This window comes from Echeneis naucrates, chromosome 6 (assembly GCF_900963305.1).
Source record: "Echeneis naucrates chromosome 6, fEcheNa1.1, whole genome shotgun sequence".
Classification (NCBI taxonomy): Eukaryota; Metazoa; Chordata; class Actinopteri; order Carangiformes; family Echeneidae; genus Echeneis; species Echeneis naucrates.
In genome coordinates, this window is record NC_042516.1 from 10,407,904 (window position 1) to 10,432,712 (window position 24,809).

Sequence of the window (24,809 nt, forward strand, 5' to 3'; positions counted from 1 at the left end):
CAGAGTCTTTATTAATGACCTTTTCTACCTATAGGAGGATGTGTATTAACAGTAATGGTTGTAAAGACGCCAATTTTAACCTGGCCTGTAAAGCCGTGTGCTCACTCTCTCTATCTCACTACTTCTCTTTCTTTAGCTTTATCTCTCTCTCTCACACACACTCACACACACACACACACACACACACACACACCAGTGTGTTAGTAAACACACAGTATCCTTACATAAACCGTAAGCTGAAAGGCCAGATACCCAGAGGAATTCAATGTAAAATGAGGGACATTATCAGACTTCATTTATTTCTATCTAACGGCTATACAGGCTTGATACAAGTTATTTTGCCTCAACATTTCCACGCTGTATGGACATGGGCAAGGATAGGCAGAAACCGTGGTTGATCTGGGAGGAAGCATGCTTGACATTAGATTTATTATCATTAAATCATATCTCACGGCTATCAGGCTTTGTAATGCAGGGGGATTTATTTGTACATCTACACAATCTATGGAAAGAAAAAGCTACAGGAACATGGCTGGAAGTTGAGCTGCATGAAAGATTTACACTTGCGAACCATGTTAAAATATTTATGTACAAAGATTATCAGACACGGCGTAAAACAACAGGATTAATTCTGACACATATTATGCATAAAATATACTGACAGAGGCAAAGCTATCAGTATCAAAATATGGGGTTATATATCAGTTACAAAATGCATATTTTTCAGCAGTAATTTGTAAAAACATAGAAATGTCTTTTTGAGTTTGTCCTCTGAAAGAGGGCTTTTCAGAGCGTCTGGGACCCCGATGTTTGATGCTTAACTCTACTTCCCTGAACATGTAAGACTGAAATGTCTTAAAGCAAAGGAGGAGGTCTGAGAACGAGATGAAACCTTCACTGCAAATGAATATAGAAAATAACACTGAATGGTGAATTTGAAAAAAAAAAAAAAAAAAAAGGAGAGTTTGTGTCAAGAACAAGTTGTTCTTACATTACGTGTCTACGTCTTTGTGTCCTTCCAGGGTTTCAAAAAAGGGCTTTCATATGCCACATATTACAGCACATTCTTTTTATATTATCAAAAATCCGGAGCAATTTCCTTGGCTATTTATGACCAATCATATTAATTTTCATTAACATAATCCATCAAACTAAAATGTAATGGATGTAAACAAAAAAAAAGGTGTAAAAGAATTAAGCGTCTTTAAGATGGAGCAGTTGACCACAGCAGGCTCAGTGTGGCTCAATTCCTCTGAGAGTGATACTTGAATATAGAGCATGTTCACAAATACTAAGTGTCTAATTTAGATGGAGATGGTTTGTTATATTATTAAGATATTCTGTGATAACTTAGCTCAATTCCCACTCCCTGTTTTGTACATTAGGTGTGCCTGTGTGTTCCATATGTACTATTATTAGTGTAGCTTTTAAGTGTGCCTGTGTGTTTAAGTGTGTGGGAGGAAAAGATCCATGCCTACTACAAACGTGACTGCTCTCATATTCTTTTAATTAATGAGTTACATATAATGACTGCACCACAGGCACAAACTACAGGTTTATACTCTGCAAAATACCACTAAGATACCAGCTTGATACCAGATACGATCATCAACATGTTCCCAACTTTCACTATGAAGTGAAAGGCCACTGTAAATCCGTGCTCATGGGCCCAAGAAAGTTTAATATGTCTTATATTAAAATTACCAGGACAGATATATAAAAATAATAATAATACAGTGACAGATGTTGTCATGGGGTTGTCACATTTACACAAGGACATCTTTATGTAACAACTCATTACAAATAAACACAATCTTACAGATACACACACGAGTGCATGCACAAATATCACAGAGATCTCATTATCATAAGCATGCCTGAAGAGAAGAACATTCAGTCTTCATCTGTTGACCTCAGAATGCATGGCCCCATACACAAACACACAATTGAGGAGATTTCAAGGATTCAATCTTTTTCTCTATCACACACAGACACACACTCGCGCACATACACTCACTCACAATGTCATCAGGAACACTTGAGCTGTCCTCCTATCCACTAGATAGCTGAGAAGAGGCGCTCATCAACAGGAGAGAACCAACTCATCAGAGCTATAAAGATAACTACTTTTGATGTCAAGTGAAAGCTTCCTGTTTTGAGGTGAATGGGGCTCAACATTAATTTTGCCCACGTAAAGAAGTACGCAGATAAAATTATTCGCTGTATTGCAAAGAACAAAATTAAGCAGCAGCTTAAGTTGAGAGCAAATCTACATTGGGACAAATAGTAATGTGAATCGAGGAAACCAAAGCAAGATAATTTACCTTGTGGTCGTAGGGGTTGTACGAGTGGAAGAGATGTGACAGCTTTTTCGTCCTCTGTTTCTTCTGTAAAACAAACAACAAAATTTGTGTTTAAAGGCCACTTAGAGAATAAAAGAGAACATAAGAAAAATGAAGGGATTAATCATCACTTTAGATTCAACTGTAGATAGCTGAATGTATTGATTGAGTTCAGCTATAGTAAAACCCATTACATTTTATTCGTCCACATTAATTAATATGAAATCACACGTGTCGATGACTTTTCTTGATTTTCTTTTGTTTATTTATTTTTTGCTATGGACGTGTCAAGCCTGTTTATTCATTGATAAAACAGCTATATGTGGAGCCCGTTATATGCTCTAAAGCTCTTAATCAAGCATCAGATTTCTTTTTCTTTTCCTATTTTGGCTGTCTCACATATAGGACAAGATAGCATATGGTGTAAATATGGACATGCAGTCCCCTTGTGAAAAACTTATTAAATCACTTTAAGTGAGGGGAAATAATTTCCATGGCTGAGAACAATGCCCTTAGTAAGTCTTTAAGTGTATAAAATATAGAATGAACAGAAGGGGGAAAATTATTTGCACAGCAGCTTGGGCAGAAAATATCTCTCATTTTCTCATTCTATTACTGCTCAAAGTCTGGCCTTAACCTTGTGTGTCCTTAATGTATAATGAGATGCACAAGCGTGAGACATGGCTGTTTGATGTGTGGCAGTTGTTAATGCAATCAGTTACATGATGCCGACGCAGTTACAAAGAGCGCTAATTAGCTTGCTGATTAGGCCATGTCTGGCTAAGGGGGAAGGATATAAGTATATGCGGCTGAAGCTAAAGGCAGTACGCATTCATTGCCATTCTCTCTCCTCTAACCTGCCTCTCTCTTTCCCAGAGTTAGTATGTAAAGGGCTGGATTCAATGTCCTTAGGCCAGATTCATGCATATGATGCAGACAACCTACAAGCCAATCTGCTATTACAAACACACATCATTACAGCATAACAGAGACTGCTTCAGGATACGCAAAGACAGTTTGAGCGGGTCGAGAACGACGGATGCAGAGAAGGAAGAAGAAAATCTCTTAGCATGTACAGTATGTTGCAGTGAAGCTGACAAAGATGCATAAACAAGGTTCAAAAGTTAACATGAAGTCACATTGGTCCTTTTGTTTAACAAAGGAAGTCCAGAGGTAGACAGAAAGAAAAAGGCAACAGTGAAGTGTGAAAGAAAAGAGGTGGCAAGAAAACGAATGGAAGGAAGCTGAAATGGAAGCACCAGGGTTGAAGTGTTTAAGTGTGGTGGTTGTACTTCTTGCTCTTGGCCAACTACTGGTTTGACTTTCTCTGTCTCTCTCCGCCTGTAGTGAGGCCCATTCTTTCATCACTGCACCTCTCATCACTCCTTGGCCTTCTCTCTAGTCGTTCCATCAGTGTGTCTCTCCACTTCTTTTGCTCCCGTTGCTCTATATCTCCCCTTCTCTTACTCATCCTTGGTGCACCCAGGGCTCTTTGCAATCCTGTAATCATTGGCCCTTTCCATCTACCATCCTGATTCCCTCTTGCTTTTTCTGCCAAAGGGCTCTCCAGAATCTCCAAACCCTGCTTTCTTTTGTTTTCTTTGGCTCTCCCCCGATCCCTCAGTGCTTCCCCTCTCTACCCATGCTCCCTGTGTTTTCCTCCAGTGAGGGAAACTCATACTAATCATTCTGTCTCTGCTCTGCTATTCTTCGCCTTCTAAGTCTGTCCCTCTACAATCTCTCACTGTCTCTTTCCTGCAGCCTGAAGCGTCTCAGGTGAGAGCAATCCTCTAATCATTGTTCCTCATCACCATCCTCCCTCCTCCTGCCTTCCCTTCATTCTTTCACCCTCATTCCTTCTTCAGTGATGCTCACCTGCATACGAGTGTACATATGTGCTTGTGTTACTATATTTGTGGGGTCTGAAGTGAGTCCACTAGAGGTCTAACTGGCTTGGTGTGGATTAGGTATTTCTGTGAACTATATCAATAATAGGTGGCCATTAGTATAGTAAAACAAAACAAGAGTGTGTGTGTGTGGGTTTGTGTGTAACTGTAAGAAAGATCTAACTGCAGGTAAGGATTTCTCAGCTGCACAATAAGTTCCCAGCAGGATAAAGTCAGTTCAATAGGACACACACACACTAGCACGCACACATGTCTACAAAAACACACCTCAGGCACAAAGTACCAACACATGCTTACACACTGAATCACAAAAACAGTCGACTAAAAATGGACAAAGATGTGAAAACTTGCCAAATAAAAGACAACTCAAGGGTCAACATGAAAAAACAAGGAATGAGAAAACCACAGGAGGCAGAGAGCAGACAGAAGAAAATAGATTTTAAAAGATCGAACAGAGAAATGCATCAAATCCTAATCTCCTACCATAGGAGGAATTGGAGATGGGAAACCTCATCTCATTACTTGAATTACTTGTAGTGATGTTAAGCTTACATAAAGGTTAAAAGGTAGAGATACCCAGTTTACCTCCCGTGACTATTGTGGAAAATAAAGTTGGGAGAATCCCATTATCCTACAACACAGATTGTCAAATTAGCTTTGAGAAAAAAACTACAACCGGACTTTGACTTGTGGAATTGATCAGTAGCCACTTGCAGAAGGCCTGCATAGACATGTGCTGTGTGTGGCAAGATGAGGTTAAAATAGGCAACAACTCACAAAAGAACTTAAGATGGAGTATAAAGATAAATATAAGTGTAGCCAGGCAGGATCTGACAGTAGTTTTAAACTGCAGCATGATGCTAAATGAGTTAAACCTGAAAAAACAATTGCCTTCGGCAAATACAAAACCTACTTTTAGTACTGACTAATCTAATCCATAATAAAGCAGTGCAGCATGTACATGATCTATAACTAGCCCGCTGAATGTCAGGAGTTAGAGTAGCATTCAAAATTTCTGTTATAGATCTTAACACCAAAGTTAGATCAGGGACAATTTCACCACATGCAACTACAGAGGAGACATCGACACACGTGTGAACCCACAAATCCACACACAGACTCACACACAGGATAGGACAGGTGAGCTACAAACCTCCGTGCAAACCAATAAAATGGATCAGTTTTGTTGCACCCCTGGGTTGGGTGCCCCGTGTGAGGCGCTACGATTGGAGATGGTGTGTTTTTTTTAGAATTTATTTCAGGGCTGTGCTGCACTCTTGGATCCCTGAGTGCAGACTGACTACAGTGTCTCTGATATAATAACCCTGCTCTGGGCAGGTGAGCTTTCTCTTTACAGTGCCTATGCTCTCAATGTTCTCACAGCAGGGTAAAGGGGCAAAACGAGCTTGTTTGCCCATAAATCCCAACATCTAGTGCAAAGTTATTTGACCTATCTGCGAATGCCAATTGCTTTCTTTTCCATTGCTAACAAAAGCCACATGATAGCGGGCGTAGTCGGTTGTTTGACCACTGCAAAAACTCCTACCTATTTCAAAGTGCACAGGTACGTGTTTGTGTATGCTTGTGGTCTGTCAACCAGAGAAGTTAATCAGGCATGCCATTGAGGTTGCAACAACTCAGCAAGTGCAAAGGCATGTGCTCTGTGTATGTGTGTGTGTGTGTGCATGCCTCTGGACCTGTCAACATGGAGATGATGAACGATGGTAGTTACAATGACGTCCATCTGTTGTTGCCACCAGAAACAAATGTGGCGTCTAAGGGGATGTGACATTACATGGATGTATACACTTGTACTCATTCACAGCCTCCACACAAACACACAAGACTAGTGCAGACAGGTGTACACGTGCAAAAACACACTCACACACAACCACTGACCTACATTAAACTATTTAGTCCATAGCAGCAATCTCTGTACAATAATGTGCCACTTGGAATTTTTCAAATACTATTTTAGTGAGAAAAATATGGAACAATAATTAGAAGAAGACAATTAAATGTGCATGTGATTGATGACTGATGATAAAAAAATATATATTCATATCTGTGCTTTAAAGTATTTTTGCATGTTACTAGCACTAGCACAGAATTTGTTATTATCTTAATGAGATATTAACAGTTAAAGCCAAAAAAAAAAAAAACAACAACAAAACAAACATCTTTTGTGTGTGGGTGTTTGTGTGTCTGTGTCTGTCAGTATGCCTGAGTGTGACTGTGTTGTGGGGCAAGGTAACAGTGATCTTGCCTTAGCTGCTACTGGGTCACCAGTATGTTCCCATTTGTCTTTCCCTAATGGCAGACAGATGTCAGTGCTACAGAGCCTACACCCACGGCATGTGTACGTGTGTGTTCCAATATTCAAAGAAAACCTAAAGGCATCTGAGTGTGCCTCTGTCTTTGTGTGTGAAGGATTAACACTTCCTAAAGCGTCACAATGACAGTGACCACAACAGTGATGCTCTGAGTGTGTGTGACCTTCGTCTCTCTTTGTCCTGGCTACAATATGTTGACTGGTGTCACATTTTGAAGTAAACAGGACGATGTAGATATACTCTGACCTGTAAGTGCCAGAGTTCAAAGGTTTTTTTTTTTTCTTCAGATTTCTAAATAAACTTTTTTTTATGTATTTATTTCTGCTTCCTTCAACAATATTATCTCTGCAGCGTGAACTACAGTGATCGGTATGGTTCTTTGTGAAGAAAATCTAAACCACTCTCTCAGACCTTCTGGAGATTTTTACACACAGTTGAATAAAGTTATTAACAGTGCCTGTGATTAGTAAAAACTGTAAAATTAACAGCATGCTGATAACATAGTCAGGCAAACAATGCAGTGCTGTGTCCATTAAAATGCAATGTGCTATCCCTTCCATTATCTGTGCACTAGGTCCTCATTAATCAAGTGCAGATCTACCTGGTCCCAGACAGCAACTTAACCATTAACTCAACCTTAATACCTGTTAGATTGCCTTTAGTCAAGCATTATTATATCCCCTGATATGTGTGTGAGAGAGTGAGTGTCTGTGTTTAGGACAAAGAGGGAGAATGTCTCTGTGTGTCCATGTCTGTGTTTGTGTGTGTGCCCAGGCATAGATAAATTATAGTGAAGCGAGATGATGGAGCTACTAGTGGCTGACCAGCTGTTTCACTCTGACAGCTGCTCCACTGGTGCCTCGTGGGTAATGGAGTTCTTAACCAATTACAACCTGGGGAAATTAAAAACATTGTCCAACTAGAACAGCTAAGCTTCTTTTCTATCACTTTTTTTTCTATCTCTCTGCAGCTGCTCATTCTCAACTCTACCTTACATACCAATAGACGTGCCAGCACACACATCCACACCCTCCACTCAGAAAGACCATTTATCAAGACTAAGTTCTGGTCACCTGGGGATGATTATGGAGATCCAAGCTAATAGCATTCACGTCCCTTTATTCTCAACATGCTCCATTCTCCATCCTGCCATCCCTGTGGTCTTCGATTCTTTCCATCTGCCTCTGTTCTCCCTCCTGTGCAGCTTTCTCTCATATATCATCTATTACAATAGTTAATAAGTTAGACCTACAGATAGCACAAAACACCTGGACCTCATTGCACCTGGATGCTCACCAGCTCTGTGAGTTTTCTAAGCTTCACTGACTGATTCACAGAGACTAATTTGTCTACGTGTTCCTCTTTTGAAATATGTGTTTTTGTCACAGCTGTAAATCAGAGTATTGAAAGAAAACAATGCTTCTTTATGCAATATTATCAAAATAAAACTGGAGTGCATGAATTAAAGTAGACCATTCAATATATTTTATGTGATCATTTGTCACTTTTTAGGAAGTGCAGTTTTAATGGCTAAGTAAATACTCCATTTAGGGCTTGGGCACAAATTGATTTTATTTTAATTTGCTTGTTTGTAGTTTAGTCAATTTCAATAGTCAGTTTTTAATGAAAATCTGTTTTCTCTTTAACATTCACCACTGATGCTCCCCCCTGGGCTCCCGTAGTACAGAGTGGGCTGAGCCTGCCATCAACTGATGTGAGTCAAAGATGTGTAGCAATTTGTAGTGGACTGCGACATGCAGTAACTCCACTTGGACAACAATGCCGCCAGACCAGAGAAAGTGTGAAATAAGAACTTTTGACTTTCGCAGAATGGAAAATCAAAAGAAAAGTAAAATAAAAGCAAAAATAGTTTCAATCATTTCAATTATTTAATTTTGAATACGTTTTTGAAAAGAACAAAAAATCTATAAAAATTTTAAATCGACTTTTGTGTGAAAAAAATCTGAGATCTTATCTTAAAACCATATCACCAAGCACTAACTCCAGTGAAATGTGTGCTTAAAAAAAAGAAAGAAAAAATTATGAATAGTCTGCTCTTTTTAAAATTAAAGTGTTCTCCTTCATGCAGCATCATTTCAGAGAGTATTCTGCTGCTAAAGAGCCACTATTAGTAAAATAAGTTAAAAAGTTTGGCTTTGGTATCCTGAAAAACAATTTTTTTTTTCTCTACTGAGAAATCATGTTTGACTGAATGCAGGATAAGGTCCTGTTCTTGCAAAGAAAAGATAAACTCATTAAAAAAAAGGGACAGAAAAAGAATGTAACCGATGAGCTGCCAAATTTCATAAGAACTCCTGGTGACCAGGCAAACTTCGAAGCAGAGTGCTGCCTCTCCAGAATCCACAATGGCTGTTGTTCCTTTTTGTCTGACTTTGCTTCGTTCATCCATCTCCCTTTCCCCTACAGGTCTTCTCCTTACCCCGCCTCCCCGATTCATTCTTACTCCCCCTGCCCCTTCTCACTCTCTCTACCTCTCTCTGTCTCTGTCTCCTACTGCATCTAGTTCTCCATCCTTCCTGTGGCTATTCAACACAGTTCTGTTCCAGACAAGCCATCTGGTGCACTTTATTAATGAATGACCCTACACTGCCTAAACATTGCCTAGCTGCCACTGCTCAGTGTGTGTGTGTTGGTCTGCATGACTGTCTCTGTCGTGTGTGTGTGCGTGCGCGCGTGTGTGTGCACGTACATACGGAGCAGATGCACTCTGACTGATGATGAGATGTGTGCAGCTTTACACACCAAAGCAGGTGTAGTGGTTACAGGGCCAAAAACATTATTCTGACTCGCTTTCTCACCTTTTGCTATTCTTTGTCAAATGCAATATAATCATTATTAACATGTATTTTACTGACCAGTCAAAATGGCTATGAGACACATGGATGATAATTGAACAAGGAGATCTTACTCAAGTTAAGCAAACCACCCCCTTTAATTCATGTTCATGTCAAGGGATTAACATTGCTTAATCGGTTTTTAAGGCATAAACCCCACCATTAAAAAAAACAAAATGAGATATTAAAATTATTTGCGATATAAAAGGCTTCCAGAGAAACCCAACAATATGCAATGAGAGCTGCTCACGGAATGAAATCTCAGATAGATGCATGCCGACATCCAACTGCTGACAATAAATGTCAGATGAGACAGATGGGGTAGAAAGAAAGGAGAGGTGGGGGGAAAGATAAGAGGAAGAGAGGCAGCGATGCGGTTGTCTGGGGATTGATCCCTCTAAGACACACTCAGCTCTTCTCCTCAGAGGATGAAGACAGGATGGAGGGAAGAAAGGAAAAAGAGAATGACTTATGAAGACACTCCACTTGAAAGAGATGTGTCAACACTTTGATGGTAAAGAGGGAGGGATTCCAAATGCAAGAAGAGATGTGCCATGAAGTATAGGGTACTGCATACTGTCGGTCAAACCACAGAAAGAAGGTCAAGAAAACAACATTTCAGGCATAAGCACCAGAGTTCCACTGCAGGAGCCAGAGTGAGCACCAATGATGATAAGGACCACCATCCTTAAAATATGTCTCAAGTTTTAATACAGATGACTAGGATTTTGTAAACAATGATGCAACTGGGAAACGTATGAGGCAAAAGGTCAAGAAAGCTGGAGCTGCTTCCCTTACGCACACCTTTGTGACCAATTATGGCTTCATTAGCTGCTAATTGTTTCATTTGGCAGCAGATTGAAAGATGGCGGAACAGAGAGAAAGTGTACCTGTCAGGAGTAGAGTAGTTAAACAGAGGACAATAACACGTCCAAATGAAGCAGTAACCTGCAGCAGCCGACGTGTTAGTGCAGCAATATGCACGGACTATAACAGCCTTAATATCTCCACTCTGAGAAATGTCAGACTTGCGGTGCAGCTAAAGGTCAAATAATTTAAAACTCTCCCCTCATATACCTGAACACATAGTACATTCTTCTGATGGAACATAATCTTAATAGCCAAATTTCTCCTGTCTTTCTGTCAGTTCCAATAATAAGCGGTCATTTGAGGAGATAATGAAGGTGTTACAGGCGTGGGGGGGCATGTTAGTTTAACTGACAGATGTCTTATTCTAACACAGCTGCTGCTCATTGTTGTCCTGTTTAAGTAAATCTGGATTTTTTTTTTTTTTTTTTTTTGGTCAAAGTATAATATTAATATTATAATATTTGGACAGTGACACTGAGAGCTGCCAAGTGAATACTGTATGCCTGTCTGTCTAAAAGGGATAGCAAGGCACCCACACACACACACACACCCAGATACACTTTTGATTGGTTTTAGGATTAGTAATGTTAAAATTCGTACAGAAGTCATGACAGAACTGGAACAGGATTTTACATTTTCAGATGACAGGAGGCTGGTCGGTGTTTTCTCAATACACATGCAAATTTGTGTGTGCACTTACAGTACTGCGTCAGTACACTCGAGTGTTGCCTGGGCCGCATTATCTGTATTTGAAACAACTCAAGCTGAGCCCCAGAAAGATGTTATTGAGGCCAACCCAAACCAGACAGGCATTATGTTTTCTTCTACCCAAATAAAACACAAGGTTTTTGCCCTAAACTGGAGAGCTGAGTGTGTGCTACCCTGTTGTTGTTACCATGGTCACAGCCTGTTCGCCCGGAGCGGACATGTGAGCGCCTTAAATCATCACCAGAGCGATGTTTTTAATAGGTTATAGACAGTTAGTTTTAACAAACAAATGATGTCATCAGCAGATGAATTATCCCAACATGGGTCCAGGTTCCTGAACTCAATCATTTTTAAAACATTTGTGTGAACTCACCAACCTGTCAGGTCCCAGACAATTGGCACATGCACACATGCTGTGTCAAAAGGAATAAATTAACCTGCACTGCACATCCATCTCTGCTCAGAGACAGTTTAACTTCAAGCTGTTTAGTGGTTTTGGGTAAATCCTTTAAATTTAAAATATCTCAGCGGGTTTTAAAGCTGATATAACGTTCTAGCCGTCTCCGTACTCACCACATGTGCTGGTACTTGCTCCATCTTAGCAGCAGGCGTACCCGGTCTAGGATAGAACTGGTTGATAAAGAGACTCGGAAATCTGTAGCATTTCACCAAGTCTACTGTCTCCTGGAAGTCTTCCTCTGTCTCACCAGGGAAACCACAGATTATATCTGTTGCAATGGTTATACCTGGGACCCTAAGAGAGAGATAGAAAACAGGCTTTTAGAGTTTCTAAAAAAAACTTACTTGTTTATTGTAAAATTATTTTAAAAACATCTGGTGTTGAGAAAAATGTAACATCTGTTCCACACCCAGTCAAATCTGTATTGCCAGCGGCTCATAGTGTTGTTGTGTAGTTTAGAGCATGTTAAATGTTTTCTCTTTGGTTATTCATAATTTAATCAGAAAGCATTATGATGATCAGTGTTGTTCAATCCAGAGGAATCTCTTGCGGAAAACAAATATGACCAAAAAAAAAAAAAACAACAGCAAAATAACAGCACACAGAGTAAGTTTCAGTCTAACATCCATTAACCTTAAACTACAGCTCCAATTGTCCAAACCTACCATGAAGCTTGCAACTCACTGTTTTCCATTCCATTCGCCTTTGAAAAACTATGTGAATCACTACAGCTATTCAGAAGGGTAAGGCCTTTCCCCATGGACTCATTCGACCACTCAAAACATGATTAGCAGCCTCTGCTGCCAATCATTACATATTGATTATTGACCGGTTGGCTCATTGGATTAAATGGAGGCAGAATGCGAATAGATGCATTGATTTGTTTTGTTTATTTTGTCAGTATTGACAGCAGTTGGTTGCCTCAAAAAAAGAACTTCAAGGCTAAATCACCATTGTCTGAAAACCAGCCAGAAAACCCGAGTACATAAAACCTGACTTTTTTATTGTTACTGGTTTCAATGATCCCAACGACATTTCACACCAACTCAAGGTGCAAAATGATTATCATGACATTAAAACAAAAACATTATTCTGGGGAAGAGGGATTTCTAATTATTTGTGGGTTTCCAGTTGTCTGTTTTTAAGGAGGAAGTTATTTGTTAGACTTAAGTCAAATGGAAAATTGTATCCAATGCAGAAATAATTGGAAATCATTCTCAAAAGAAGTCAAGTCAAGCCAAGCCATCGATTACAAAATTTCTATCGCTGGATGCGGTTAAACAGCAGACACTGGGGCCTCCTAATGTAATGTGTGATATGACAAACAGTCTGCTATGAGATGCCAGGGTTTAATTAGTAACAGAGTGAGATTTTCATTGAAGAATCTTTGGATAGACTGAGTAAATTATCAATCACAGCCATTTTGGCTTGGCTTCCTTCTACTACATAATTTAGTTTAGAACTTTGTCTTGCCACTGTTTCCTCTCCAAATAGTGCAGCTCTACTGTAATAAATGCATATGTTCCTTTCATTTTGATCCTTCACCTGAAAACTACATCGCTGCAGAATGGTTTCCACAACATAGTCAGCAATGGACAAAAAAGTAAAAGTTACAAATCTCAAAAACAGACCAACACACAGAGATACAGCTCAACAAAGACATTAAGGAAGGATTGGAAAAGAAACTTTCTCAAAAATCAGCAACACGATGCATCTTCATTTATATTAACTTCCTGCATCTGCAACCCCATGATAACCTTTGGCCTATTGATGAGTTTCAATTGGCTGATGGTCATTAATATTAACCAATGGCCGGAGGGCACAGGCATCCTTGACCTGTTATAGCTGCCTGACCACTACCCTATGGAAAAGTAAAAACTACATAAATTAAAAACTAAAATCTGAGCACAGGATGGTGAAGTGACCGAATAAATGAATAATTCTCCATTTGTGATTTAAATTAACTCCTTTTGATGCCCTCAAGCAGTGGTTCTAAATCCCTCTGAGTATTTAACTCAAAACACATGCTTTTTAATCCCTTACTTCGTTAGGTAAATAAAGGACAAGCAGCCTGTAGGCTTCAAGTATAATTAATTAAGTAAGGTGTAATGAAAATGGAAAGACGTAGTTCATTCTTAGAGCAAAGGTTCCTACTCTGTCGATGTGCACCCACATTACCGTCATCATTAGGAAATGCTTAGTCCAGTAAATTCTTCTCCAGTATAGTTAAAATAAAGTTGGGATAAACTCATGCTGTTTATTGCTGTTTAATGCTTTTATCACAAAGACATAAAATATCTATAATGTCGTCCCTCTAGCTATTTTATTAATGAAAGCAGGGGGAAGGTAAATAAAATTAGAAATGCCAACAAAGAAGCAATCTTTTCTGTACTCAATAGATAATTGTGCTTTGCATCTCCCCAGGGTTTGAGATCTCTAATTTGCTATAGGCCTTTGGTGATAAGCAAAGAATGTATATACTGTAGGTAGACACTGTGTCCTTTTCATTTTTACAACAGTGTTAATAAAATTTACAACGCTGCTTATAAAATGTACAATTCAGACCGGGGGTGCAAAGTAATTCATGGAGGGAGAGTGAGAGTGAAGCTGTGAGGGAGTTGGCTTTTGCAGATTTTCGTAAGGTGGAGGCTATGTGGAAAAAATAAAACATGCACATTCACATAGTCACTTTGACACCTCTGTCTGTCTCAGATCTAAGGGTGAAGGAGGTGTGATGGGTGATACTAATGAACAAGAACCACACTGATACTCGCCTTGTTAAAACGAGAGAGGAGAAATGTATCTTGTTATTGTTCACCTTTCAAAATGACAGTGTGAGAAACAGAGAAAGGCAGAGATACAAGGAGAGAGAGAAAATCCAGAGAGCCAAAAAGATTAGATTTAATTTGAAATTGTCTTCAATTTAACCAACACAATTAAAATGGCAAAACTGCTGGCATAACAGCTTTCTTTGTCCATCCAGGGATGACCTTATGCCATTAAATTGTGGAAATAACCCTTACAGCTCATATATTGCTGTTTTCTTTTGTGTTGTTTCCCATTTTTCGCTAACAAGCCCATCAGTTGCATCATCCATCCTATTTTGTATCACATTTGTATTTAAATGTCAAAAAAGCTCATGAATCCTAATTAGTGAATAAAGTTTTATTTTCCATTTTGCATGTTTGGTATTACATAAATGTATATCTGTTTTGTTCTATCTGTTTGAAATAAATATAAGTAGTTATGTAGCCAACGAACTGAGAACTGCAAGCAAAGTAGCCCAAAAACACTTAAAGTGCAAAATGAGTCTCTATGGTGTGTGGAAATGAGATAAACCAACAGAAGATAACAGTATCTATTGAAAGAGTCAGTATCTGGGATGTCAGGCCCAATCAACGCCAAATCAAATCGGTACCTTGAATCATTTGTCCCATCTGCTATTGGTTTTTTAAAGAAACTGTAGGTGAGCTTGAGGAGAATTATGCACTGTTGGAATTGTGATGGCTTGATGTATTTATTTGTGTGGTGGCTGTTTCATCTGTACAGGAAGATTTAATTGTGCCTGTATGAGAGATGGATTGTAGGAATTAATGTTTTTACTTAGTTTTTACTTGCTGCCCTTCGAGAAAATGTAAGATTTTCAAAGTCAAAGTCAAAGGCCCAGACAAAGACCCAACATCAATAGGTATTGATTAGGAAGTTATATTAGGGAAAGTATTTACTAAAAAACAAGGAAGGGCTAAAAATTGATTACTCAAAGCATTAATGAATAATAAAAACCAGGAAACGATGCCTTGACCAAGGTTTAGATTGCAGTTAAATATAGGAAAATAAATCCATTTTTCCAACACTCATCACACTAATGGCCTACTCAAATGGCATCTTTAACTACATCCTAATTTTTTATAGGCTGTACGATAAATTAGCCCTCTGTTTCGGAGTGATCTGCTTTAATGAAAGGTAAACTGATCCCCTGTGAATACGTGATGTACATGTCTGTATGGCGAGAGAAAGGAGGAGAATGCACAAATTTTTATCAACAGCGAGCAGTCAGGCACTAACCTCATGACAAACACTGCACTTCCTGTCACTGCTTCAGAATACAAAGACCTGGCAGCCCCTGAAGCTTTTAATCAAAAGCGATAATAAGGCGTGTGTGTGTGCTTTGTTCCTATCATTTCTCCTTCTGCCCCATGGTGGCAAAGAGACCACATCCCATAAGACGGTAGCCTCCATTAGCCATAGTGTGCGACGAGTCTGAGCATTTACACAGAGAGACAGTGTTCATGGGAGACTAAAGTCCTTTAATTAAAACTAAAGATAAGTACACAGTTAGCCCCCATCTGCCACAATGGGCTGAATTAAGCTTCATAAAACACACCATTGTCTATTGCACAATTATTGTGGACTCTGTTTGCGTAGGCCCTCACACGTCTAGCCATGTGTGTACATGTTCTCATACACACCCATCCATCCTCTTCATCATATATTCAAAAGATATGCATGTGTATGCAAGCGTGTTTGCACAACAGATGCCTGTGAGCGGCCCCCATGATAAGATGAAGGCGAGACCATTGGGACAGAAGAACCCAAAGAAAACGACAGACAAACAGATGAGGGTGGCATGGAGGTGTAGAGTGGAAGGCGATGGAGGGATCGAAGGATGAGAGTGGAAGAAAGACAATCTGGGAAGGTAAATATTTACCTATCCATCTGTAAGAAAGAGACCATGCGACACATCTGTGCTGCAGTGTATGTGCTCCATGTGTGTTCTCTGAAATGATAATGTACAGCACACTGGGGCCGCTGCGGCGTAGGAGTTGGACAGTGAAGGGAGAGAGACATGGTGAGGAGGAGAGGGAGGAAGAGATGAAAATTGGAAAGAAATATGCTGTGTGGAGATTTGTTGTCAATTGTAAAAAGTTTGGAAAGCTGCTGTCTTGAGGAAACTCAACTCCTAAATAAAATCACATTAACATGGAAGCTGACAACTTTAGTATAAAGTGTGAGTGTGGGAGTGTGTATGAGCGACAGAGTAGCAGCTGGGGAGATAGGCTCAAGTTTGAAAATTACAGAACCTAAGCATATTGTATGAAAATTATGTTTGAGTCAGATATAATCAATGCTATTTGAGTATGAGTAGTGGGATTTACACTGGAGACCTCATAGCCAATCTGTCAACTCCAACACTACAAAAACACGTTATAGCTCTTTGACCTATTATTTTCAGTCTAAATGTGAATTCATTTACTTACGTAACTGTCACTTGTAGACAGCTTATCTACAGTACATTCATCTAAATTTTACTAGACATTCACGAAAACAAACCCTGTGTGTCAGCGGTTACTAAGTCAGACCTCAAAACTTTCTTTGAAAAGTAAACTGGCTTTAAAAATAAAAAAATCTTACAATATGAACTCAACCCTTTAGAGCCTATGAAAAATTCTTAAAACAGAAAAAGTCATCTGCCATCACGTCTACTCTTTCAGCTCATCAAATTCCTTCCCAACATATGGTATATGCACGTCAGCGCAGTTTTTAAAGGTCATCCATGTCTCCATTTGCACAGATTTACCAAGATTAAATCACGTTTGAAGATGTGATCAAAACATCAGGAGCACAGTCATCGCATGTCATATGCTTAACAGTTAGCATTACTGCTGCCTGAAATGCATTTAATAGAAAATTGTCAGTGACATTAAATATGCACTTGTCATTCGCATTTTGTCACTGAGGTCACTTCTTTGGTGGTTTGTCATTTTGATTGGTATTATTGTTGCTTGTGTTTCACTTTTGTCTGTTCAGAGGTTTGGTGTTTTTTTTTTAACCTCTTTTTCACTTCCTCATTTTATCCCTGTCAGAGATGGCTCTAATTTCCTCTGTTATACATTCATTGTTCTGTAAAGTAACTAAATGAAAAACAGATCACAAGCACCGTCTTGTATTTCTAACAAAACACATTTACTAAAAGGAGAAATAGAAGAAACCTATAGGGAAAGAGTTGGGACACTTGTGAGGAAGGTGAGTAATCACTCAGACACTTAAGTGTTTGATTTAGCGGTGGCAGCTGGAGGTAATTGCACTGTCATGTAGCAGCTCAATTTACAGAGGGAGAGAGAAAAGGCGTCTGTTGGGTGAACACTCACCTTCCTCTCCTACTTCCAGCATCAAGGATAAAGAAGGCTGCTGTCAGAACTGGTTGAGGAGCAGCCAGGTGACTGGCCAGATAACAGCAGGATTTCAGACAGATTAAAGGTGACCAGTTAAACAATGGTTCCCTCTGTGGCTCTAATGCAGACTTCAATGACTGTAAAATGACTTTAGATGCTGAGGTGACAGCTACCATGACCTAAAAACCTGATTACATCTGACAGCAGAGATGAGCCGGGCTAATGCTACGATCTAATTCTCTTTGTTTGAGTTTCACGAATCTGACCACTTTTTGAGGGACTCCATACACCCTGCACATTTCAAAAGCAACTAATGGGTACAATTGCGAAATTAATTTTCTTTTTAAAGTTTAAAAAGCATTAGAGAAAATGCTCAGTGTGGAAAAATTTGTGTTGGCAAATGTTTTACACTTTACATGGCGAAATGTTCATAAGCACAGATGTTCTATGTGATTAAAAAGCATCCAGTTTCCACCAGAGCTTGAATACATTAAGAAAAGCTATACAAAGTAAAAACGAAAGCTCAGAGAAAAGCAAGCCGTTGCATACTGGCATTTTGCTGTAAGGTAATTCAATGCCTGAAGGATGCAAAAGTAGGAAAAACTGAGTGCAGTGTGTTCGAAAGTAAATTGGTGACAGATGAATGAGTGCTTAAGAGACAGAATGAAACAGGTGATGGCTTCAGTTGGCCTGCAAGGAGCTGTCACACTGTCACAAAGACTTTCTCAACATGCATCTTACTCTTTTTTGAAATCCTTGCTTTCTCCCAGCCTGTCCTCTGAGGGAATAGTAGAATTACTTTTATTTTATTGAGAAAAACTCACAGGAAAAACATGAGGAGACATTGGCACATTAAATTCACTGAGCTGTTTGCTTGATTTCACCCTCTTACTCTAAACTTACGTATTTTCTTTCTTTAATCATTGTTTCTTATTGGCCATTATTGATCTGTAATGGTGACCGATATTACTCCTTCAACTGCATTTCTTTTTCTTCTCTTTTACTATTTGCTTGACATATTGGCTGCGTCACTGCTCGTTGGAATGAAGCCAATTGTCTTGAGCCGAAGGTCCAACAACTCTCAGTTTACTAGTGTGGTCATTTGTAAAGATCGAGGTGGTTCCTCTGGAATGAATGGAGAGTCAAGTAAATAATGATCTCAGCGAGGTCATCGGTAAACTTTATCATTTAATGAAACGGTCTGAACAGACCGGAGCAGAACTGGTTCAATTTAATGGCTGCAGGTACACATGCAGACTCACAACCTCATTAGCCAGGGAGAAGGGTAAGAAGAGCACTCATACACATTTCATTAGTCCGTGAAAAGAGTAATAAGAACGCACAGATACCACAAAACTATCCAGTTGCTCATCTATGCACAGTTGTTTTAACCACACACAGACATACACACACACATATGTAAATGTAGGTGCCTACAGAGGAATGAATTGCAAGGCCATGAGACTCGTGACTGTCCAGCCTGTCCATTAAAAGGACTCCCTTTGCACTTTATTTCAATTTAATCCATCCTTTATTGCCATATCCCCAGTATGTGATTCATTATTATATCCTAGTGGGCTGACCTAACTCACGCAGATATGGATAACATGACACCCCCCCCTCAAAAAAAAAAAAAAAAAGCTGGTCATAAAAGCCTTACCTGAATCAAATCAATGCTGGGAAAGTCGTAAGCGTAAGCTTCAAGCTGCTCACCCACAGCCATGCTAAATAAAGTAAAGGCATTAACTGCTGCATATCTTGTCTTGTAGCTGGTGATATAAGTGGACATTCCCAAAATGCAGAAAAGACAGTAATTTAAAGTGACATTTTCCTAGACAGGAAGAACTGCATCTACAGTTGGACTAATGGATGTTAAAAGGACCACCAAGGTCATTGTTAGGCCAAATACTAACAATGCTCAAAGTGTTTCTTCGATTATTTGTCCACCAGAGCGTTCGGATCAGCTTATTTGCTTTGGGTTCCCATGCAGACACATACTACTCAGTATTAGGCCTGAAATAAAAGACGTGAAACTCTGACAGCAATGGGAATTGTAAACATGAGTAGAGTTCTATATTAGGAGAGGCTTTTGATTGATGCGCAAGTCGCCAGTTTTCTGTTGCTGGTAATTAACTGGCAAATTATTTTAGCTAATGATTCTATGAATCTTTAAGCTGATCGTCACTAAAGCCCGAGAGCAACGTCATATGGGTTCTTTTCAAGAATGAGGAAGAATCTGCCACAGAAAATCACTTCGAATGGCAACTTTTCCAGTTAAATGAGCAACATCAACAGGAATTTGACAAAGTCTACAGAACAACTGGAAGAACAGCTGATTGCGAAGGAGCAAATTATTGCCAATAATGCGCATTTTTCAACTTTTTTTTTTTAAGTTACCTTAACCTAATTTTAAGTATAAACCACAAGATGCTTACATTAGTGATTCATTTGTTGTATAAACCATCAACAAGCATGGATTTATGGAAACAAAAACATTAACAAAAAATCTAGATGTAAATAATGAAATACTGGGCTGGGTATCATTTTAAATACAGCAGCGTATTAATTCCTGTATATTGTCTATCCTTCCTCTTTGAGTGTTTAACTGTCAGTAAGATTAATTAAAAGAGTCAAGCACACACTCAGAGAGCAGTAAGTTTTCCTCCCACTCTCATTGCTTACAGTTACAGAAGTAACACAGCTTTATATAAAACCTAATGAATGTGACCATGTGAACTGAGATGAGGTAAGAATAAATTCCTCACCTTCAGGCTTACTATTTTAGCGCCTCCCCTCCTCCCGACAATAATTTGCAACAATTTAGCTGAACACATAAACACATCAGCTAGTGAAAATCCAGCCAGTGAAAATCCACTTGAAGCTGTAACTGTAGCATAATGTTAAAGTCAAAAACATGTCACTCAAACACAGAAACATTTTACAGATACGTTGCAGTCCACCCACTGTGAGCTGTGAGTGAAACTGTGGCGGTGAAAATAAGCTCTGGAAAGCAGGCTGAGTCACTGAGGGAGAGGAAAACGATATGTGAGAGGCAGTGAGAGTGAAAGGTGAGCAAGATTGTAAAACATGACTTTGTTTCTAGATGTCAGTATCTGTTGACTTTATGTGCTTTTGTGTGAACACTGGGAAGGTGCAAACACATGGAAAGTTGGCACTCTTCTGCCTTACTGACTTTCCATGATGTTTCAGGTGGTTGAAATGTTCACGTTGTACCGGCACACTCGTTTACTCCCAGTAATGCATGCAGATGTTAGCCAGCCTAACCTTGCTGGGGTGTGTATGTGTAAAGACCTATTGCTGACTCAAATTACTTTTTCATCTGAAATTTCTTCTGTATATTTTTATGAGGCCAAATTTAATGTATGGCCCATAAAAACATCAATATAATAAAAACTAAAAAACACTCCTGGGTTTAGTAAGTGTGATATCAGTTTTGAAATCAGAGGTGGAACAATCTGACTGAACAATATGAGAACAGTCTGCCCTGATCTCAAACTGTTTCAGTTTGTATTTGATATATGGACTACTGGAAAACGAGTCAATGTACTTTCCCATACTAAAATGCAAATAGCATTTGTTTGAGGGAGAACAAAAAACTGCCTCCAGTAGATCTTTTAAATGAATAGAGAGAAGGTTTGAGGAAACTGTGGTACCTCAAATAAACAAGATAAGGTTGTGGCTCATGAGTCGGACACACATTCAAGTGTTCATTGATTAAAATGAGAATGGCAAACTACAATCAGTTAAGGACAAAACCGACTCACCATTTGAATACAATGAAACACTAAGTGCTCATAATGAACCAAAACCAGTGAATCACATAACCTTAAAAAAAAAAAAAAAAACTTAACAAAACTTTTAAAACAGAATTTTTAGAAAAATGTTAAGTAATTATGCAATTTAAGGGCGAAAGAACACAATGTTTATTCTTAATTATCCTGGTCGGCTGTTTGGTCTTTCTTTAACCTGCCTTCTGTGACCGCTGGGAGGCACAGCATTTCAGTTCTGTTGTTCACATGCTTTGAAGAAGCACACACACACAAACACACATAGCATCAGTGTCAATAATCCATCTTTGTCCACCCCCCCCCCCCAACCTTAACCCTAACCCCCCTCACTGCCATGAACACACTTAACTCATTCTTCTGCATTTGCTTAGTGTGTGTGAGGCACACGAGTTTCCCTCTAAATAAGGAATGGATATGTATGGTGGTCTAAAGGGCCTAAAAATAAATGATCATGGATTAATGAAGGAAAACTTAACTACTATTATATTTTAATTATGACAAATCTGTATTTTTCCAATGTGTGCGCGTATGTGTGTGTAATCCAGAAGAGGTATCTGTGAAACAAGGATGTGTTAGGAACTGCCAAGAGTCATTATCCACAGGTCTTTGCTCTCTCTCTCTCTCTCTCTCTCTCTAACGTCAAGTGTGCACACACACAAACACACACACACACACACACACAAACACACACACAGACAGAGCCACTCTTCAGTTTAAGCCTGAGCTTGTTGTGAAGTTAATGATTCGTTTTCTGCTGGCTTCCTGATGTTTTAATGGAGCCAAATCACAACCTCAAGTTATTGACAAACACAACCAGGTATGTCGACAGGAAGGCTGCCTCCCCTCCTCCTCCTCTTCCTGGATTCAGTCTCTTCAATACACAAAACACCAAGACAAAGAAACAATATAAAAAAAAATGTAAAAAAATCTGAAAAAGAAGAACAACAGCTTTCTCGTATCTATGTGTTATGTTAATAGAAATGTGAGGTAAAAAGTTGCCGCGTTTTCCAATGATTGTGTTATACTATATTTCACCTAATGTTTGTCATTTAGTGCACAATCAGAAAAACTTTACAGTTTCAATATTTTGAATAATTTGACTTTACCGGTGAGGAACTTGTTGGCTGTTACATTCCGAAGGACAGAACCTGTTAAGCTGAAGCACCTGTCAGTCAGCATGGTGGGCTCAGAAATAAATGTTCATAACAGCAGTGTCATAGATCGGGTTCAGCTTTTATACCTCTACTCATGATTTTACCTGCTTGGTATGTGAGGAAAACATGGGTGAAATGATGAAAGCTGGATGAAAGATTCAGATGGAACAGACTGGTGAGTGACTGGTGAGTTTATAACACACGTGTGCATGTGTGCGAGACTATGCCTGTGATGACTAAACCAGGCTGTTATTCGTACATGGTGTTATTCTAGAAGTGTGGTTGAATAACAGGTTTAAATAGAAGCAGAGTTGAAAATAAGCAGAAACCTTCCAAACTTCATTTGGTTTTCTTGCTGAATCATCAGCTGGAGGGAAAGGAGGGGTGAAATGTTGACATGTCCCGCCAGTGTGGCAGGTTATCGCGGCAAACCGGACTTGCTCACTGCTCTCTTCCCGCCGCCAACCCCCCCTCACCACCACATGCCCTCAGGGAGCTGCCGCCCTTTCCACCTTCTATTCCAGTGAAACATTAGCCCTGGCTGATACCTTATACCTTCGTGTGCATGCTTGCGTGTACTAAACACACGTCTTCAAGACCAAACAGAGAGAGAGACTATCTCCACATTGCGGGGAGTCACGCCCCTGATGCATGTGTCCTGCGGTAACCCAGGAAGGTTTGATATAACCCTGTCACTCCTCGTGACTAATAGAGATGACTAACACATGTGCACACACACACACACAAACACACACACAGACAGCACACAAACGTAACCCTCCTGGAGCCATTTGTTTAGAGAGAAAGAGTCATTTAACTCAAGAGAGACTGAAACAGACATGAAGTTTATCATCAACACACAATATCAACAGTCACAGCGCCACGCTTCTAGAACATTGCAACACAATACTAACACTTGAAGGTACCTTTAATGCTATGGAGCTTAGGCAAGAAAGTCACAATTGCTAGTTTGGAAAAAAGTTGTTATTCCTTTTTCAGGATGAACGAAAAGATGTGTCTAATGAATTATAATAGATTTTAATATACACACATTTTTTAGCTATCTATTTGAGTAAGTGAAATATGACCAATCTTCTCTGAACAGGATATTGTACAGTATATTCTCTTTTCTTTTGCTGCTTTGTGAGCATATAGTTGGATGTCTATCTGCCAACTGGAAACCACAAGCTGTACATGTTATTTTGAACCGACTGTGAATTGGCACATCCTATATAGAATGAAGGAACGCTTGGTTAAGCTGATATTGGCCTAATGTTACAGAAGAAAAAAAAAAGCTATCATTAACGTATTATTGCATGTTCTGGATATGTGTCATGTTTTAAAAAACTGAGCCAGATTTGACCCCTGTGATATGTGAATATAAGGTATGGATACAAGCCTTCTGAATCACCGCAGTGTTCACTGCAGAAGGTGCATATTTAAATATGTGTAAAATTATAAATTTCTCTTCACTTTAAATATCAGAGTTGGTGCCTCCAAATGAGGAATAGTCAGGTAATGAAAGTCAACAGAACACCCAGAGATAGGCATGCCTCTGTTGCCTTTTGTTTGCGTACCGATAATTTTTTGGAAGAAAATTTTCCTCTGAGCAAGTGAAAAGAACCAATATTCACATAACAGGTTCCTTCTGTCTTTCTGTAACAACTGTGAAAATCTAAAATAAAAACCTGTCAAACAACTAGTTTTTTGAAGAAAATCCTGTGCAGCAATAGCCATGTTTCTGTATGTGGAACAAAGGTGAATACACAGAAATATTAAAAGGAAAAAATGTGCTCAGTCAGACAGTGATCACTTACTGTCCTATCCCAATCCTCACTCTAGTGGGACAACAATTGTTAAAAAAAACAAACCAAAAAAAAAAAAACAAAACAAAACCCAAAACCAAAAACAAACATGATGCAACTGGAGTTGGCCTCCACATTACATCAACTTCAATACTTTGAACACGAATGAAGAACAGGAATAAAGAAAAAACACTTGAAATTGCATCGCTGGCAGTCATGTGAGCAAGTGTGTCTCCTTGTGGGAAGGCCTGGGATTGAAAGGGTTTTCAGATGTCAGGAATGTGTCACCTCCAGGGAAACCGACCAACCATAACAAGGGAAACCACAGAGGGTCTGAGGGTCGCTCAATGCCAAGCCCTTCCAAACCATCTATTCCTTTCTATCAACATGACG

The 24,809-nt window shown here is 39.3% G+C and overlaps 1 protein-coding gene across 1 annotated transcript in view; it reads right to left on the reverse strand.

Moving 5' to 3' along the window:
* cdkal1 (CDK5 regulatory subunit associated protein 1-like 1) overlaps positions 1-24,809 on the reverse strand; it is a 202,331-nt gene that overhangs the window by 44,178 nt on the left and 133,344 nt on the right. Inside the window, exons 11-12 of the mRNA XM_029505241.1 lie at positions 11,589-11,769; positions 2,325-2,387 (exon numbers count right to left, since the gene is read on the reverse strand). Coding sequence (XP_029361101.1) covers positions 2,325-2,387; positions 11,589-11,769 — 244 coding nt within the window. The remainder of the gene's footprint in view (positions 1-2,324; positions 2,388-11,588; positions 11,770-24,809) is intronic.